Raw genomic sequence first — 19,767 nt, 5'->3', positions numbered from 1 at the left:
AAATTAGGTGTACCAAGGAGTTTGGTTTTCAATCACTAGGTGGCGCTGAACGCTAAATGTAGTTCCGCTGTTTGCCGGTTTGGAAATTTAGATTCGTCTGAAACGAATTTGTTTCTCAGCTGCCCGCGCGATTGCAACTGTAGAAACCAGTTAAAAACATGTCTAATTGTCTTAAAGTAAATCTTTCTGGCTTTTCTCTCCTCGGATTGCGTGAAGTAATTCCAGATCAGACAGGAATAGAACAATGGAAGGAACTATTACTGAATACGGGTAATTCAAGTGAACTTGTTGAGCTACACCGGCTACAGTTCTTTCTTTTTCAACCGAAACGGTGTCGCTTTTCTTAAACACTGACGTGTATTCTGTTTTAACCAGGTGGAACACATTTGACACTCCAAGATATTAAACTACCTGAAGGTTGCACAGCAGGAGGATACTGTTTCACTGATTCCAATTCAACTGTCACTCGGAACCGTTTCATATGCTGGTACAGATATCGTTTACATGATTTAAATGCTGCTGTAAGTCAGACTCATTCATTATTATTTGTTTTGGACAGGCAAATTTCCAATGATGTCCTGGAGCTAGTAGAACACAGTTTAGACCTGAACTTACACGGCAACTGTCTTCGCATCAGATTTCAAGGCCTTCCAATATTAGAGGGGACATCCATTCATGAAACAAAAAATAATGTGGTTATTCTTGTCTCCACCATATCTTCAGTTCATCGTTTGGTTCTACCACATCCAACAAAACACAATGATCCTACAGCATTCAACTCAATGGGGACCAACATTTCTGTACCATCCATCTTTACTGAAGCATCCCTTCCCTGGTTGAGGGAATCATTGAGCCACCAGGTCATCAACAGCACCGCCACCAATTTTTCACTCCCCAGCACTGCTGCATCTTACTTTTCTGGAAAGAGTAAAGAAGCATTGTTTGCTTTGGCAAACACTTCGTCGATTTCTCTCATTCGTATGGGTCAATCTCCTTCGGCAGTTACCACATATAATTTGCAGCCTTCCTCAAATTTATCACGTTTACTTTCTGGTTACCTGCCTACTGTGTTAAGAGGAAGCTCATCACAGGAAAACGAAGATACTACAGCAAGCATTTGTTTATTGCCGACAAATGAAGACGTCCTTGTGCTGGCCGTCAGCAAAGGCTTGAAATTGCGAATTTGGTCAGCAGCAACACAGGAGTGTCGTTTGGAGTTCGATTTGGTTGAATTCTTCGGAGACAAATCAGTCAAACAGCTTGGCTCTCTTCACAGAATCCGGTGGTGTCCTGACGGCGTCGACTTCAAACTGGTCGTCTTCTCCTCTTTTGGCAAGAATAGATCTTTTCTTCTCATTGATCTACAAACGGGCCCTACACTCAAGCTCAATTTCCAGTCATCCATTACTGCACAACATAGTCGTTTAATCGACTTCAGCCTGACTTCAAATCATCTTTATGCACTATGGAGCACTTCGCGGGGTGAATATTTGTTGGAATTCGCCGAAACGACCCTGCTAGAGTGGCAACAGGTTGCGTTGGAACCTGGCGTCGATTCGGAAATTGAGTACGACGATACCGTCGTTGATCCTAAACAAGCTTACATGCAGGCACTTTTCAAACCGGGCGTATTCTCGATTTCAACATTGAGTAAGGCTCTGCAAGCTTTTGATCGTTCGGCATCGACAAGTAGGAGGAGACCTGGAGATATAAAAGAAGACATCATAATGGCTATCGAGGTTGAACTGAAAGAGCAGATTTCCGATGCAGATGATGTGACAGAAGAACTTTATCTTCAACTTTCGGCGAAATACTGGGCCCAATTTTACGCCTATGCTGTTCAGTACCATTTGAAGCGGCCAATTCCTGTTGGTTTACTCATTGATGACGAAACTGGCTTCCACGCTCTACTTAAACGAGGAATGGTTTCATTTTTGCGCCCGTTGGATTTGGTTGAGAGTTTGGTTTTGCAACGAGGCCGTCGTTGGGATATGCAGCCATTTTCAAGTGGAATTGCTTCGCTTTTCGGGGGTCAGCAATCGACTTCTGGCCTTACTGCTCTGCTCGAGGTAACATTTCTTTTATTTATTGTGTTCATAGATTTTGACGAATTTTGTCTTTTACAGATTCTGTTTGTGGTCAGCGATAGTTTGTCAACGGAGCAGATAAAGCGCTTTGATCAATCAATGTTTCAGTTGGAAAGTGCAGATCAAATTGCCAGGGATATTGCTGATGAACTGCTGGAGAACGAATCAATTAATTTGCTCAACGCTGTCCAAATGGCTTTGTCTTCTGTTGACATTTGCCTGGCCTTGTCTGTTCTTCTCCAACAGCTCAGCGTCGGCATGAATGGAGGCGATCCCAAATTTGGCGAAATTTCCTTCAATAATAAAAGTTCCTTTCGTTTGCTTTTCAATGGAAGTCTTGGTTTGGGAGCATTAGCCGAATCATCCCGACAGATGGCTGATTTAAGGTAGTAATTCCGAAAATGTTTCATTAATTTTTTTAATTAAAATGATGTTACTTTTGCAGGTTGGAATTGTGTCGAGATGTACTGATAGTACAGCAGTTGCTTATATTAACACAGAAGAAGCTTCAGCTGCGCCCCGAAGATGCAGAAACCATTCGCTCCGAGTTCCTCCCTCGTAGCGTCCCTCTGGCTCACGCCTACTATGCTTTATCTTGGTTATGCCACTTCCCGGCCCAAACGGTTTCCAATTCCCTCACCGAACAAAATATTCGCACAATGGCTTTGTTGGGATTCAAAAAATCTCAAGAGTCTTACGGTAAGTTTGAAAACATATAAATTTCCCATTTTTCCAAATTGAAATAATACTAATTAAACAATTCCATAGCGACTTTGCCGTGCAAGAGCTTGGTTGAACTCTTCCTATCATTGGATGGAGGTCAAGCTGTACGAGAAATGGTCCTGCAGGAAGAAGATGCTGCTGAATGGACGTCCTCTTGGTTAGATGTTTTCCCACACTTTATGAAAGCCATTGGCCAGCTGCTTTGGCCCATTGGAAATCACATGACTTTCATGGAATTTCTGATGGAGCGCTTCCAGCCCTTGGCCGTACAGGGATACGTCCGCCTGCAACAGAACTGGTTTGTAAATATTGTACTTCAATATTAGATGCATTTATTGATTTTTTTTAAATGCAAATTCCGCCCAGGTGTGAATGGAATACGTGTTCTCGAAAATTTCTGATGGCTGTCGCACTTGTGGCTACCGGTGAAGGAGATAAAGCCAGTAGGTGGATGCTTGAAGCTGCTGAAGGAATCATCAAAGAACAACTTCTTCACTCGATTGTCACAAAGGGTGCGAATGAAAGTGGTGACGCTGGAAGTCGTGCTGATCCGGTGATGCGCTTTCACCTCATATGTGTCCAGTTGTTAGAGCAGGCGGGACTATGCAGTGCCGCTCTTCGTGTGGCTCTTGTAGCCCTCAACAGTAGTAAAACGGACGACCCCCTTTTGCCTACAATATGGTCGATTGTTGCCAAGCTTCATTTGAACTTGGGCCACTATCAGGTAATAAATCAAACGAATTTAATGAATTTGATTTCACGTCCTAACATATCCATTCACTTCTAATAGGAAGCATACGAAGCCATCGTAAATAATCCGGATAGTAGTCAGCGACCTGAAACTCTTGGACGTCTGGTCAATATTTTGCTGGAACGCAAACAGATGGATATTCTTTTAACTTTCCCTTACGCCGGATTGGAATCAGAATTGGAAAAAATTGTGGAGAGAAGGGCTCGCTCATCAGATGTTCTATCTATGACGCTTTATTACTCCTTTCTCTATGCATTTCACGTCCGCCAGGGTAAAATGCGCAAAGCTGCCGCTGTGATGCACGAACAGGTAATGTGTACTATCAACCACTTTAAGCCTTGATCACTTTTATTGATAATTTGTTTCATTAAAGGCACTTCGATATGGATGTGAAGGAGAGTCGGCCAAAATGGTCAAATGTCTTTTGGCTTGTCTCAACGCCCTGCGCCTAGTCTCTAGACAGGAAGCCTGGTTGGTTAAACCAGTAACTACGTTGAATCGTAATGGGTCATCAGAACCGTTTAGACATACAGTTGACGTCATCGAGTATGCTGATATTGAAAAGGAATATGAACTCAGCTACGCTTGTATCAATCTTGGACAGTCAATCACATCTCTTTCTCCTTCGGACGTGGTAGCGCTTTTGACTTCACGCAACCGCTACGAATCGGCACTGCGCATTGCCAGGATCTTTGACGTCAAAGGTATTTTTAAAATTATTTTTACCTTGTCAGAAGTACATTAAGCATGTTTTTCTGCTTGTGTGAATTAAGATACGTCTCCGGTCGTGGAACACTTGGCCGCCAATTGCGTGGCCCTATCGAGAGAACGGGCCAACGAGGATGAAGCCTGGATTTGGTTGTCTCTGAATCAATCGTCTGGAGTAGGCAAGGCTTCTGAGCAAGCCTGGCGGTTATTAGAGAGGATCCTACCAAAAGCAGAAGGAGGGGACAAGCAAACCCGCTGTCATCGTGCAGCTGCCAAAAAAATCCTCGGTTTAGATTGCACCTTGCCCTATTGGTTGGCCGCCAGCTACAAATTGAGGAATCCAGGAGAACTCATCAGCATCTATCATCAGGCAGGGCTTTTAGAAGATGCAGCTCAGGTATTTATAGTTTTTATTGAAATTATTTTTAATAAATAATAGATTTAACGGATTCTTCTCCTGACTTTTAATAGGTAGCTCTAGAATTGATGGATGCGATGTTGGGCAAAGGAAAGGAGTACTTTGGATTCGACAACAACCCGCTCCAGATCAACGCACCTCCTGTATGGATGCCTTACACAGTTTTCGATCGTTTAATCATGGAATTGGAAGCCAACTGCAATGATTCTACCTATAAATCGGTAAATGCTTGTTTGTTTTGTTTTTTTCTACCTATATTTATTGAGTGTTAATTCATTTTTATGTTTTGAATTTTAGTTACTGAATGACATGAAAGGCAAACTGCACGCTTACTTCCAAACAGCTGAACGTGTTAGTCGCTCTTTTGTCGAGTTATCCATGTCTTAGTTTTCTTTCTTTTTTTATTAATAAAACCCTGAATTTTGTATTACCATTTCAACTGTGTAATAAATACTTGAAAAGAATGAAAAAAAATTTACAGTAATTTACCTTGTAAATATTTTGCGAAAAGGAGTCAGCAAACAAACATTTGTTTGTTTCCTCGACCATGACGCTGACGTAAAAAGAATCGGCCAGATTTGGTAATGTCACACAAATTTTAAGTTGAACAACGTAATATTTTTTTAACATCCAGTTTTGTATGGTTAGTCCTCAGTCATTTAATCAATTAATCCAAATTAATCAAATATTTCACCTTATTTTATAAACTAGTTGTTGGTTTGAATCATTAGCGTAGCCTCTTATTAATTACTATAAAAGATGAATTCAAAATTAATGGCAATCTCATTTTACGAAATACAAAAGTAGTTTTGACTTATTCGATTTTAAAAATCTGTGAGATTCTAACGGTTTATGGTTAACCTAACTGTTCCCTTGAGAAAGTAGGCGATTAAGTATGGCGACCTGGAAGTGTATCGACCCGGAAGACCTTGTCCGTATGTCCCGTATAGCAGAGGGGTAGCAGGTCAGAATTCTCTACTATTTGGAACGAGGTACCGTTTAAGTGTAGTATAAAAAATATAAACCAAAATAGGTCAAACAGCCTCCGTTTGAGGAGAAAGTTTGAGCCTATAAGAATCGACGAATAAACATATAGTTCTCAAAGTTGTTGTGGTTTCCGGACAAACTCGCCAAGGTATAAAATGTGAGGTGTTGCTAGTTGTATGCACAGAATTCATTTGACCACGGAAGAACTTGATCGCTCTTTTCCGCTCCTCAATCGCATTTGTTTTCAATTTCTTCAGTCTCCTTTTACACATTTCGGTAAGTCATTCACAATTGCAGTATTTTTTTTTTAAGTTTACTCTTAATTTGTATTTGTTTAACAGGCAAAATGATGAAAACTATTTTGGCAATGGCTGTCCTAGTTGCTGTTCTCAGCATGGAGATTTTGGCGGCTAGTTTAAATTCTCCTCAAGTTCAGGAGGAGACTCCTGCAGAAGAGCGTACGTTTGGCTTGTTAGCTCTGTTCGCGATCTGGCCTGCCATCAAAGGTTTCTTCAAAAGTATTTTTGCTCCCGCAGCCGTTACCTACTAGAGGAAAAATCAACTTCAACTTGACACACTCGTCTACATCATGTTTTCAATCTGCATCTGTTTTTTTTCCTTACGAGATGTAAATAACGTATCGCATAATCGGAATCAAGGTCAATTCAAGGGAATTTTTTTTTCCCGTATCCTTCTTTTGAACTGCCATTCAATGTGCTGTGCGCAAATACAATGAGCGATAATTTCCTGACAGTGATACTTGCAATAAAATCTCATGTACCACTCATTTTTTTTTACCTCGCATGAGCTTCTATTTAAATTTAAAATTTGCTACGTGGGACTAGACGGTTAACATAGTTTAATCTTTTAAAAAATTCCGACTCGCATAGATTCCGTTCAAATTGTCGTCGCCATTATAGCGAGACATCTAGGGGAACAATTATATATTTCTTTGTTGATCAATTCTTAACAGTCGTCTGCTTCATTCTGACATTCTGTCATATGTGATGGGTGTTACTAAAACGCGAAGCGAAACGGCGGAACGCGAAACTCCTAAAACGCGAAACAGTGGTGCTAAACGGTCCCAAAAATTGGGGACCGTTTCGCGGGTCCAATGGCCTAAGGGCATCCTAAAGTGCGAAACCATTTGCGAAACCTTTGATTTTTGAAATATAAAAATTTCCTGTTTTTAAATTTCTGAACGCCCAAGGGCATCCTAAATTGCGAAACTACTTGCGAAATATTTTACTTTTGAAATTTAAAAATGATACTATTATTTAATTTAAATAAATAATATGAACATCTTGAATTCCACCGTTTATTGTAGTTTGAACAGATTCAAAGAGTAATTGAATAACAAAGATGGGCTTGGTAACAAGTTCTGTTGGTTTATTCATACATATTTTCGTACAAAGTCAATAATTACAGACTCAGACATAAATAGGTTATAGTTTCTGATATTAAACTGGCCGGTATAGCTATTTGGGCATCAATTCTACACAAGATAATTCGCCGTTAATTGATTTTGATAATGAGTAAGGCAATGAATGCATGTATGCCGCTTTGCGCTTTCTCACCCTGGCCATATGGCTGTGTATTTTCCGTCGTATTTTGTCGAAGCCGGTCGAAGCACTTGGAGCGTGGCAAAACCGAAGTTACTCTTGCACAACGTCTCGCCATTGCTGATGGATGCTCTTTTATTCGAATGCTCCGGAGCGTTTAGAAAATAAAAGGCTCTTAAACAAAATAACCCCAAAAAATAAATCTTCTACTTTATTATTTTCTTTTTTAATTTGATAGAAAAAGAAATCATATTCCCAAGGACGACATTTTTATGTGTTTGACTCGCAATCAGAATTGATCGGAATAGATTTATTTTGTCGTCTATAACGCTAAATTATAAAAGAAGTGGTGGTCGTGATATGACGAGACCGGTGCTCATCATCATTAACACACACCGGTTGAAATATTATATGTTTGGTTTGAAGCTGTGGGATGATGTGTATAATAGTACCAACCGTGTAGACATTTGAGTATTATATTAATACTTTTTATTTTTTTATTTTTTTTTAACATCAGTCGACGAGAAAAAAAGAGTCAAAAAGAAGAAGAAGCCAAAAGAAAAAAAACGAACGATAACGACGTCTTCGTGACTACTTAGTCTCTTTGAAAGGAACTTGTTTTTCTTTTTCTCTCTCGAATAATTTCAACTTTTCTGCTTTTTTATTTTTATTTTTTGCTGCTGCTTTTTTCAATGAGACAAACCGAGACAGAGCGTTCCGTGTACACACATTTAAACTCAACTGCCAACATACATATCAAAAGCCAGTTCGGTAGTTAGTTAGGTTAGTAAGTAGTTAACTTTTAACAATGCACTTACCACTGAGCCACTGACGTTGACTGTTTCGCGTCTATGGTTTCGCATTTTAGTAAGACCTCTAGCGCCTAAACTGCGAAACGGTCCCGAAAATTTTTGGGACCGTTTCGCACCACTGTTTTGCGTTTTAGGAGTTTCGCGTTCCGCCGTTTCGCTTCGCGTTTTAGTAACACCCATATGTGATAGCTGATACCGCAGACTTCTGTAGTCTCTGATATTACCACACTGTTTTGGTTTCGGATTTTGGCTTTATTGTGTAGGTTGTTTCGTTACTTACTAAGACCATGATGTAGTTCGAGAGGCTAAATACGTAGATATAGATCTGGAAGCTTATCTTTTGATTTTTAACTTAGATCAATTACATTTTTAAGGTGTGAAGGGGTATATAAGCTGACCAGATGCAAGGTAGTTTATCATGAGAAATAGTCACCTCCTTGATTACATGGGTGTGTCATTTGACTTTTTTGAGATATTTACTTGATATTATATCTATATTTTGTGATATTGCAATTTCACTGCCATTCAGGCCAGAAAGTTTAATTTTTTTATCATACATGTGATAATGGCAGAGATGATTAGATCCAAATGCTTGACGGCATTTGCTAATGTAAACAGATTTCTTTTCAGCCTCATTCACTATGTATTATATCCAGGTTCCTTTGGTGAGTAATGGAAATAACACTGCAGCTCATCTGAATAAAATGCATCAAGAGCAATGAAAGGGGCATGGAGCCAAGGAGCCATGGATATGCAAAGACTGGCTGGCTAAGGGGTTAAAGTTCTTTGAGATATATTGATGGGTGAACAAAGTTAGACATCCTCAATCATGTGAATGTTTCCTGAAAAGTTTTATAGAGACACAGAAAATATTCCTTAAATTAGTTATTTTTTCATTGTGGGTGATGTAACAGAACATTTAAAGACAGTTATATATAATATTCCGTTTTTTTAGCGATGGGAGTGGTAACTGTAATGGGTCGATTCGCATGATTCTCCAATAGGATCTACTTCGATCCTAAGTCTTAACTCGGGATACCGGACGGTGGGTATATCCATCAAATTGATCCAGCAGAACGAAGTGCCTTAAGAAAGGTCGGAAAAGGTCGGAAAAGTTAGGCGGTTGCTTTCTACAGCATATGAAACGGCAGCGTGATCAACTTGTAGCCATCCTCAGTCCTCACAGTAAGTTTAATCTATGTTAGAGTATTTAACTTCTCATTTCTGTTTTATCTAATAATGAACTTTTGGTCCATTCGATGCAGGTTTCACTGATTGATTAGAGAGTAAATCCGGGCTCTCGGTCAGTGTAGAAAAGGCGGTACGTGAAGTTTTCACCAACCTCGGAACTTGCAGAAGAAGAGGCAGCTTGTCTTCTACCAAGAAGTTACACACTAGTCACCTTTCCGTGCGATTTGAAAGTATTATGGCATTAAGAAATTATTGAATATTTGTAGGAAATTTAGTTTGTTAGAGCCGCTGAACTGTAGAAAAACGTTTTGTGCGCTTATAATGTCTTCCTGTCATCCTGCATTTTTGGTCATTTGACTTCGTTAACACTTGGGACAAAATAATTTAACTGAAATACCTATTACTGTTCGAGCTGGATGAAATGTTTTGATGACTTCAGATCATTATGTATCCCGGACCAGTTTTTAACTATTTTCATAAACATCTGCATGACTTTTGTTCCGACGAAAACTTTTATTTCCCCTTTTCTATCAAACTGCCTCCTTTCTAGGGTGTTTTATAGACTTTCTCGATTCGATTCTTATATATTTACTTTTGAAATTTGAGATTGAGTATTATTCCTTTAGTTTCACTCCCTGCTTTGTCCATGTTTTCTCCTTATCCTTCATAGAAGAAGATTCACTTATACCTTTCAATTTTTAACAATTAATGTGTACATATCCTCCCCTCTCTTTTTTGTGTGTGTTCCGTGTGCGTATTTTTTTCGTCAGGACTGGAGAGATTGCAAGTTGTGATGAGGGAATGTGCTGTCTTAAGAAGTTTTAAAAAAGAAAACGAGTTCCAGGAAGGATTTAAATGTGTGTAACCCCTTCACACTCGTTTTTCTCCGGCGTGTTGGAGTAAACGATGGATAAACTAATCGCTTTCTTTGTTTTATTTCAACACAAATGTTGTCTTTACCATGCAGATCAAGAGCGTTCATTTTAGTCGGATTATTGTTATTAATGTCGTATTATAGGGCCATCAGCGAGTTACTGAACGTCTTGTACTTTTTTTACGTCTTTTGCTTTTTGTGTGTCTCTGCTTTACTGATAAAAAAAGGAAAAATCAACAGCAATCGAGTCAAGCTCACAATCCGGCCATCCGCTGTCCAAAGCTGAAAATTCCGGTGTATCAGCAAAATAATTGTTGCAAATTTACACGCTAGATGGCGATCGGTATTGTTTTCTCGTGGAGAACAGCCGAACAAATCTGATGAGGTGTTCGCGTTGTTCAGTTTCGTTCTCTCTGTTCGATTTTCTTTGTGCAATTAACCAAATTCAAACTTAATTTGATACTACGTAAACATTGTAGAGTGATTGTTGTTACACTACATCTCTGTATAATACTATTGCTAGATATTGGGTCATATCTGTTGTCCCATCAAGTGATATCCATGGTCCATGCAGGTCCATGGATCACTGATTGGCATTCCCTGTTTGCAATGAATTCCTGAAAATTTCATACTAACCATAACTTCAGCTACCAAATAGGCAAATAACATAATTTGTTGGTAAATGCAAAAAGGTAAGCATAACATGATAATTTTATTACCAAATCAAACACATTAGTTACACATTAGCAAGTTGTAGTGACTATCTTGACATCGATGACAATAAATAAGAAACAAGATCATTTTATTCTCTAAATTGACAGGTTCTATCTGCACTTAAGTCTATCTAATGTTTAAGAGATGATTTCGAGTGTATACTAATAACTGTTTAACTATTCCTTAAGATCAAAGACGTCAAGCACATCGTTGACAAAATTTAACCAAGATGACTTTTTTTTCTTTTTTTTTTTTACAGGTTTTAAACTACAGGTTTCTAAATTTACATGACAGACTTTATGAGAAGTCATGTTTTAACTTCCTTATACAGGCCCTTTTGATTTAAGGTATTGCTTTCTGTTGCAATCTTATTTAAAATTACTGTCATCCAAATAAATTGTTCATCTGCTTACAGGGTAACTCCTTCGCTACTTATCATGGACTTCATCCATTGGTGAACACTGACAAGAGACTGCCATAATTCAAGACTGATCAGTTGTGTAGATGTTGGATAAATTGAAAGTGCATATCTGGGCTCCCTTCTTTTCTGTGGCCCCGTTTCCCTAACTAACCACTAACCAACGCCCGCCGGTGGTCACTCACCCGCTGTGAAACCAGGAGGAGGGGAGGGCTCTGGTCGAACGGGGACTTGGAAGGCGCATGATCCGACGAAAACTTTTAGAGGGTCATGAGTCTAACCCGGAAGCCTAGTATGACTAATCGCTCCCCAGTAAAACTTGCCTCGCACTCTTCTCTCTTCTTCCATTTCCAGGTAATCTCCCTGGATCTACGCCGACACTGCATGTGCGAGTTTTAGCAAGTAATCCGCCACCCAATTTGACAAAAAGTGATAGTTTGTTTTCACGGAAATTGCGTCAGACGGTTACAAAATTTCTAATTTAACAGTCACATGTAGAATTTTGGATCTATTCTTGGTACAAATCACGATTCTTTCATTTTTATTATTTATGAGATGTGTTAACAAAAATTGTGGTTAAACCTAAAAATAGAACTAATCCACTTTTTCAGAATATTTTGAAGTGGTCTATAGTGTGTTTAGATTCTATTGTGATCTCAAACCACTTCAAAATACTCTGAAAAGTGGTTTAGTTCGATTTATTGGTTACCCACAATTTTTGTTAACACATCTCCTAAATAATAAAACTGAAAGAATCGTGATTTGCATCAGTAGACTGGATGCAAATTTCTACATGAGACTGTTGAACTAGAAATTTTTTAACTGTCTGACGCAATTTCCGTGAAAATAAATTATAACTTTTTGTCAAATTGGGTGGCGGATTGCTTGCTAAACAGCCTCGCACAAAAAAAATTGTCAAGAACCGGACGCTCTGTTTAATGAATTGTTAATTTTTTGGGTGTTACGGAATATAATTGGGTTTTACGTGTTCCTACGTTTTTATTTAATATTATCATATATATGTTACAAATATTTAACATTGGTGGGGAAATTGGGGTTTAAGGAATGGATGTTGATGGAGGTTATGGGGTTTGCAGAATAGGTGTGGTTATATGGGTAAGTATATGGATGTGATAGACAAAGGTTTTATTTCTACCTTATTAAAACAAAACGACATGTTCTAGTTAATGACCCCCCCCCCCCCCCCCAATTTACCCCTCGCTGGTTTCCCAATCGCGAAGGCATGTTTATTATTTGTTCAACGTAAAAATTCCCCGTAATACTATTTTTTTTTCATTCTCAACATATAAACAGTTAGTTTCATAGACGCAAATAGCAATTAAACAAAATACTGGATGTAACTTATGTAGCACAACACCAGCGATTCAACACCAAGGAACTGTCTTGTTCCTTTTCAACATTTAAACGGTTAACTGCATAGACACAAATAACAATTACAACTGGATGTAACTTTTGTGCACAACACCAGTAGTCCGGCACCAAGGAACAGCAACAGCACAACTCGATGAAAAAAATCTTTCACCAGTATAGGCTGCATCAACATGCCATATAGGACAGCAACATCACTTCTACGTAAACATAAACCTATGACCAAAATGAAATTATCAAATTAATGTTTGATCAATGGAAATTTTGTATAAAACAAAAAAAAATCACTTCAAATGGAGTTCACCCAAATATTCTATGGGAACACTATCTGATAACTATAGTTTAAACAAAAATGTACATAAAACTAGATTACTCATTTAAGATTTCAATACAAATTCATTTGAAATTTGTAGTGCTCTGCAGCGAAACAAAAACATTCTTCTACAGTATCTGCCTATCTTGTTAACCAATTCCCCTTAAACAATCTATAACTCAATTTACATATGATCGAAGGAAAGAGCTGTTGACATGATGAAATCCCAATATGTTAAAATTAAACCATGTAAGCCAATTATAGTAGTCCAAGCATGATACTTCCCAAGTTAGAACTTATAATTTTTATCAAATTACCATTTCAAGGAGTCTTCTTGCAGTTCTATTAGATGTCCAACATTTTGGCAACCACAATGCAGCATGATCCAGCGTCAACTCAGATATGGGCTGATCCCAGAAGGCTTGAAGCATGGAACTCTCCCACACTCCAGGACAAAATCGGCACCAAAGACTGCATGCAAACAGCTAAGTTTAATCACACCTTTCACTGGATGACTGCAACCAATCCATGTGCACATTAGACTGCAACAAAGAAGCGCAGACTTCACCTGGGTATTGAAAAACAAAATCAAGTTACTATCAAGGAACAGAATCTCATGTGACATAAACAAAACGACAGTAGTATGAAGTTAAACTATACAATCTCTCATAATTACCCTGATAAATCTTTCAAAGGAATTTTTAGTTGTCAAGTTTTCCAACTTGAAAATACCAAATGTAATCAACATTTCCATAATGGTCTTAACTCATAATTGCCATAACAAAGAAGCAAAGGGGTCTACTCTCTTAGTCATTAACTAAATCTGTAGTAGCGATCAACTAAAATTGCTTTAATTGTTCTGAAAGTGTTCCGCATGTGACGAAACGAGCAAGACATTTTGGAAAAAATGAATAGCAGTTTCAACACACGAAGTATGTTAGGAAAAAACATGGAAAAAACACACAAGAATGAGTAACTGTATACCTTTCCATTCAGTGTCTTTAGAAGAAATGGCAGAAATTTTGTCACTAACGGACCCATTCGCGCCATCTAGCGGACATAGTTTTATCCACCTAGTGACAGCCAATAGCCATTAGACAAGTATGGCGAGTGGCGACCGTAGAACTCCAACGACAGTAGAACTCCAAAGACATAAGAACTCCTTTTTTAAATATTATTAAAAATACCCTACAATAGAACTGCAGTACATATTTTTAAATCGTTGGAGTTCTATTGACGGACATTTAAAATATTTAAAATTCAATGGAGTTCTACTGTCGGCCATGAAAATAATTTTAAAATCGTTGGAGTTCTATTAGATGAAAATAACAAAAAAAAATTATTGGAGTTCTATTGTCGCGTAGTGGAGTTCTACTGTCGGGCACTGGAGTTCTATTGTCGGGTTAATATTTAAAAAAGAAGTTCTTATGTCTTTGGGGTTCTACTGTCGCATACATACAAAGAAGTTTTTAAAAATTATTAAAAATATTGGGGTTCTATTGTCGGTGGAGTTCTTCTGTCTTTGGAGTTCTACTGTCAGCAACCCTCAGGCAACAGCCCCACGAACGACTGAACGGAACGGCTGGATTGCTTTCAGACAGCTCAACGTCATCTGCCCAACTATAAAGATAAAATCAAATGCATTTCAATGTAACAAGACAGTGCAAAATAACTTGAAGCCAGGTGGACGCACGCAGCCTAGGTTGCCGTTGATACTCGGACTCTATCCAGCCGTGAAGCGCCCTTGTGAATAACTCTCTGACGTAAGCGCTGTAATCAGACATGGCCAGCAGCAGCACCTTCTGTTCTTCAAATTAAAAATCAAATCAACTCGATTTTTCTATCGTAATGCATTGATGTCAAAGTTGAGATGCACAATGCGCAAAGGGAAAGCGACAATGAACCACATAGACACTAGTCCTTTTAACATGTAGACACTAGAACTTTACAATAGAACATAAACATAAGTCAGTTCTAGTGTCGTCAAAAATTTACATTTTAAAATTTAGCTAGGTCTAGTGTCTCTACTTCTAGTTCTAGCGTCTTCGAAGACATTTTAAATTTTAACGTTATAAAATTTACAAAATCCAAATTAAATTTTTTAATTCCAAATTGTCAAAGTTTTAACATAGTTTTAAATACTGTTTAGTTCTAGTGTCCTATAAGCTAGTTCTAGTGTCTCCTTAATTTAAAAGTTAAAAAAGAAATGTTTGTTCTATTGTCTTCGATAACACTATGAGTGTTAAATGTTAAATTTCAACATGGGTTGCACTGAGCCAGCTCAGGCGCGGGTGAGCCCGTCGGCGGCACGGTATTTAAGCGATCCAAGCGGCTGATGGCCGCAACTCGTCCTTAGCGTCAGACGACTGTTTTGAAAATAGCTCACCCCCGCCTGAGCTAGCCCACCTCTTCGTTTGAACTGTCAGGTGCTTTAATTATTCGTTTACCAAGTGCTTTCTATTTACCTTTTTTAAAGTGTGATTGTGATGGAGAACTCTGACTGTGAAAAAAGTGATGAAGGTGATTATCTTCAAGTGAAACAAACGAAAGTGTTTTTGGCAATTTAAAAAAAGCCCTCTTGGGATTGGCGATGGATTGAGTGAATCAGCAAGAAAACGTCGGACATTAGCATTTAAAAAAGAGGTAATTGCGTATTTCTTTATATTGCATACTAAGTGTTGATCAATTAGTCTTGATATTTCTTGTTTGTACAGGCTGAAAAGTTCTGCGAGAAGTTCAAGCTAGAAATACTGCTTGGAATTCATTCCCCTACAGCTGTTAGAAAAAGCTGGCATTTTGATGGCTATGGATGAAGCAATTTGCTAATGAGACTGATATTGGAAAGAAGATCAAGACCGACTTACAACTATTATCAACAGTTGGTTGGTAGGTATGTAGTATACTGTTCTCAGTATCACCATTCATAAAATGGTTTATTGTGTAGTATTTACATGTCAGTAATGTAATATTTTAATTTAGATGACAAGATAAACTTGCAAGAAGCAGTTACTGCATCCAGTGACATTACTGGACCGTTTATCAGCGCTGTAGGAGAGGAAGCAATAATTGTTGCTCAGCAGTGTGGTGCCAGTAGGCAACAAGAGTTGGAAGCATCAAAGAAAAAAAAGGAGGAGAACCGAATCAAAAGGATGGGCCATGCTTATGGTCGCAAAAAAATAAGTCAAAAGACAACAAACTCAAGTTCAGGATCTTTCGCCGTATCCCCTTCACCTTCGAAATCTATTTCTTCTGGCAGCAGCTTGGTGGCGACAAGCACTTCTCCCTTTAAAGCTTCCCTGTGCAACACCATTGAAGACACACAAGGTAGTATTTAGTTAATACACACGAAAAGTAATGTTTACTGATGAATAAATCTTTAAAAAAATTTGTACAGGTGTAAAACGGAAGATATTTGATCGAACGGAATCTGACATCCAAGATGTGGTAGTAATCTCCGACCTTGACGAAGCTTATTCTGAGGTCTCAAATGAGTTACCGCCAACTCCTCCACCTAGTAGATTATCTTCCCTACTGGCAGCTCAGACTGTCGCTATTGGAAAGCGCACTGTAACTGCCCCAGATCCAGCGACTGGCAGGAAGACTTTCTCGGCGTCCTCGGATGAAAATGTCGCTGCGTCAGCTGCCCTGACACCTCCGGCTTTCGCCGTTAGAATGAGGACAGCAACTGCAAGTGGCTTAGTTCCTGATGCCTAGCAGGAAGACTATCACGTCGTCTTCGGATGACGTCGCTATCTCGGCTCCCCTGACAGCTCCGAATGTCGCTATTCGAGAGAAGACTATAACTGCACGAGTTCCCGCGGCCAATAGGAAGACGATTTCGGCATCCTCGGCTTCCCTGGCGGATCCATCTGTCGCTATTAGAAAGGTGTCTGTTACTGCAATTGCCCGAGTTCCAGCGGCCGGAAGGAAGACGTTTCTGGCGTCCACGGTTTCCCTAGAAGCTCCATCTGTAGCTATTGAAAAGGTGTCTCTTACTGCAACTGCCCCAGTTCCAGCGGTAGGAGGGAAGACGATTCCGGCGTCCTCGGTTTTCCTAGAAACTCCGATGATGGATGATGACGAAATGCAAAAAGACGGATGTGAAACAGAAGATGATGCGGAAGAAGGATAGAAGAAAATCTCTTATATTATTGCGCGCTAATGTTCATCCACTTTTCTTGTGTTTGTGTTCATTCGTGTATTTCTCTTAATAAAAAGAGCTCATAAAAGAGACATGATTTTTTTTTTAAATCTTTCGTGTATTCTAAGATTACAGATTAGTAGATATAGCCGATAGAGCATACATGGTATTAGGTATTAGTTTCAGACGAGGTTTATTCAGAAACAACTCTTTGTTGATAACGACGGAATTTACGGAAACAGACCGCAAAAGTGTGGTCATAATAACGGTAGCATAGCGGTTAGTATAATTTACTTATGAAAACTATATTTGAAAAAAAAAACATGTGAAAATCTTAAAACTGCAAACGATCGATGTATTCATTTTTACCAGTGACGCCGTGGTTGTGTAAAACGATAGTCCGTATAACACCATTGACCGTTTCCAATAACGTATTTTTAGATTTGAAGGGAATGAAAATAAATTACTGCAATCACCATGTCTATAACACAAGTTTTTCTGTGGTTGGAGTTGGACTGGCGATAAAGTGTCTTGTAAAATAAAAATTGAATTCATACAGTTTGGTCATGATTATCTTATCTTCCAGATACGAAGTTACTGATAAACCGCACACAATTAAAGACTAGCTATAATATCACGGACTAAGCTATAATAAACCAGAGCCTGGTGTGTAGAGCAACGACTTGCCCTGTATACTCTCGAAAACTCTATATAGGGACACGGCCAATCTAGGCCTACAATGGAATATAAATTCAAAAGTATAATTGAAGTATCTCGTTCGTAACGTACAGCCGGGTACAGCCAACCATTATCGGCCATGATCTCAATCTTGAAGACACTTCAATTTCATGATTACAGTAAACAAAATATTTCCCGATATACTAAAATTGTCTGTATATTACAACTCTGCTCAAAACGGCCGAACTGGACGCGTTGTGCTGTGCTGCAGATTACGGATTTTGATCACATGGGCCGAAACTCGGGCGCTGGACTACTGCGACACCGGGACACGCCGTAGAAAATCAAGTGAGGGAATGAATATAACCAAACCGAGCCGGCGAGCCGAACCATCGAAAGTGGACAAAAAGTTTCATTTCGTTAAGAAACGCATTATATTCAACGTACCGTGATCCGTGAACGTACGTTGGTCGCCAGCTGTGGTTGCCGGTCGACGAGGCTTCATCGCCGAAAAGGTTTGTTCCCAGAAGAACACGAAATAGGCTATTGCCCAGCATGGATGTTACATAATAGACACAATCGCGTTATGAGTTGCCGTGAGTTGCATAGTTGTTGTGTGTGTGTTCTATTTTCCTCATTGGCTATACAAAGTGTTACCGCTTCGATAAAGTTTTCGTTTAGTAGCTATAGATGCGGCTAGGTGCAATTAGTAAGCTACTGGAATATCAATTTGGCGAAGGTGTAATATGCCAGCAGCTTCTCTACACGGAAGATGATTAAAAAATATGAACACGCGACAAGTTCAGTTTTCGATGACTATTAGCGAGGGTCTGGCGCGCGAAACTAAAACCGTAAATTCCATAATTTTTTCCTTGTGCTATGTTTACAGACGTGCAGTATAGTATATTCACACGCAAAGATTTATTCCGAATTCTTTATTTTCTTAGGAAATTGAGAGAAGAAGTAGCCATAATACAATGCTGTACAAACAAAATCATTACAATTATAAAACAAACGGGGATTTTTTTCTTTATGAGCTGTCAGGGGAGCCAAAATAGCGACGTCATCCGAAGACGACGTGATAGTCTTCCTGCTAGGCATCAGGAACTAAGCCACTTGCAGTTGCTGTCCTCATTCTAACGGCGAAAGCCGGAGGTGTCAGGGCAGCTGACGCAGCGACATTTTCATCCGAGGACGCCGAGAAAGTCTTCCTGCCAGTCGCTGGATCTGGGGCAGTTACAGTGCGCTTTCCAATAGCGACAGTCTGAGCTGCCAGTAGGGAAGATAATCTACTAGGTGGAGGAGTTGGCGGTAACTCATTTGAGACCTCAGAATAAGCTTCGTCAAGGTCGGAGATTACTACCACATCTTGGATGTCAGATTCCGTTCGATCAAATATCTTCCGTTTTACACCTGTACAAATTTTTTTAAAGATTTATTCATCAGTAAACATTACTTTTCGTGTGTATTAACTAAATACTACCTTGTGTGTCTTCAATGGTGTTGCACAGGGAAGCTTTAAAGGGAGAAGTGCTTGTCGCCACCAAGCTGCTGCCAGAAGAAATAGATTTCGAAGGTGAAGGGGATACGGCGAAAGATCCTGAACTTGAGTTTGTTGTCTTTTGACTTATTTTTTTGCGACCATAAGCATGGCCCATCCTTTTGATTCGGTTCTCCTCCTTTTTTTTCTTTGATGCTTCCAACTCTTGTTGCCTACTGGCACCACACTGCTGAGCAACAATTATTGCTTCCTCTCCTACAGCGCTGATAAACGGTCCAGTAATGTCACTGGATGCAGTAACTGCTTCTTGCAAGTTTATCTTGTCATCTAAATTAAAATATTACATTACTGACATGTAAATACTACACAATAAACCATTTTATGAATGGTGATACTGAGAACAGTATACTACATACCTACCAACCAACTGTTGATAATAGTTGTAAGTTGGTCTTGATCTTCTTTCCAATATCAGTCTCATTAGCAAATTGCTTCATCCA

The 19,767-nt window shown here is 39.1% G+C and overlaps 3 protein-coding genes and 3 long non-coding RNA genes across 8 annotated transcripts; 4 read left to right on the top strand and 2 right to left on the bottom strand.

Moving 5' to 3' along the window:
- Window positions 1–71: 71 nt before the first annotated feature.
- Window positions 72–5,166, top strand: LOC124340630 (nuclear pore complex protein Nup160-like). Its single transcript, XM_046793203.1, has 12 exons — window positions 72–270; window positions 376–487; window positions 560–2,069; window positions 2,127–2,473; window positions 2,533–2,786; window positions 2,856–3,108; window positions 3,177–3,534; window positions 3,601–3,870; window positions 3,935–4,265; window positions 4,335–4,666; window positions 4,741–4,908; window positions 4,985–5,166. Exons 1-12 carry the CDS (start codon window positions 159–161, stop codon window positions 5,072–5,074), a joined length of 4,137 nt encoding a protein of 1,378 aa, XP_046649159.1. The 5' UTR covers window positions 72–158; the 3' UTR covers window positions 5,075–5,166.
- A 639-nt stretch (window positions 5,167–5,805) lies between these two features.
- On the top strand, window positions 5,806–6,450 carry LOC124340682. The gene is made up of 2 exons (XR_006918151.1): window positions 5,806–5,950; window positions 6,016–6,450. It is a non-coding gene; the product is annotated as an uncharacterized LOC124340682 (long non-coding RNA).
- Window positions 6,451–8,232: 1,782 nt separating this feature from the next.
- On the top strand, window positions 8,233–10,158 carry LOC124340689. Its single transcript, XR_006918166.1, has 2 exons — window positions 8,233–9,233; window positions 9,314–10,158. It is a non-coding gene; the product is annotated as an uncharacterized LOC124340689 (long non-coding RNA).
- Window positions 10,159–12,662: 2,504 nt separating this feature from the next.
- On the bottom strand, window positions 12,663–13,942 carry LOC124340686. Of its 2 annotated transcripts, none has more exons than XR_006918161.1 (3): window positions 13,932–13,942; window positions 13,265–13,515; window positions 12,663–12,850 (listed from the first exon to the last, which is right to left on the bottom strand). It is a non-coding gene; the product is annotated as an uncharacterized LOC124340686 (long non-coding RNA). The 2 variants fall into 2 exon arrangements; XR_006918160.1 differs by lacking the exon at window positions 13,932–13,942 and adding an exon at window positions 13,624–13,764.
- Window positions 13,943–14,859: 917 nt separating this feature from the next.
- Window positions 14,860–16,720, top strand: LOC124340665. 2 transcript variants are annotated; one of them, XM_046793283.1, is made up of 4 exons: window positions 14,860–15,590; window positions 15,662–15,833; window positions 15,927–16,271; window positions 16,342–16,720. In XM_046793283.1, the coding sequence occupies exons 2-4, from the start codon at window positions 15,773–15,775 to the stop codon at window positions 16,659–16,661; spliced, it is 726 nt and encodes a 241-aa protein (XP_046649239.1). In that variant the 5' UTR covers window positions 14,860–15,590; window positions 15,662–15,772; the 3' UTR covers window positions 16,662–16,720. The 2 variants fall into 2 exon arrangements, 1 of the variants encoding a protein (XP_046649239.1); XR_006918144.1 differs by having other exon boundaries at window positions 14,865–15,590; window positions 15,662–15,837.
- Window positions 16,721–18,686: 1,966 nt separating this feature from the next.
- LOC124340613 lies at window positions 18,687–19,645 on the bottom strand. The gene is made up of 3 exons (XM_046793178.1): window positions 19,636–19,645; window positions 19,250–19,594; window positions 18,687–19,179 (listed from the first exon to the last, which is right to left on the bottom strand). Exons 1-3 carry the CDS (start codon window positions 19,643–19,645, stop codon window positions 18,860–18,862), a joined length of 675 nt encoding a protein of 224 aa, XP_046649134.1. The 3' UTR covers window positions 18,687–18,859.
- Between the last annotated feature and the right edge of the window lie 122 nt (window positions 19,646–19,767).

The sequence above is a fragment of the Daphnia pulicaria genome, chromosome 5 (assembly GCF_021234035.1).
Source record: "Daphnia pulicaria isolate SC F1-1A chromosome 5, SC_F0-13Bv2, whole genome shotgun sequence".
Taxonomy (NCBI): Eukaryota; Metazoa; Arthropoda; class Branchiopoda; order Diplostraca; family Daphniidae; genus Daphnia; species Daphnia pulicaria.
Note: the sequence above shows the minus strand (reverse complement) of the source record. Positions and strands in the feature narration are given on the sequence as shown.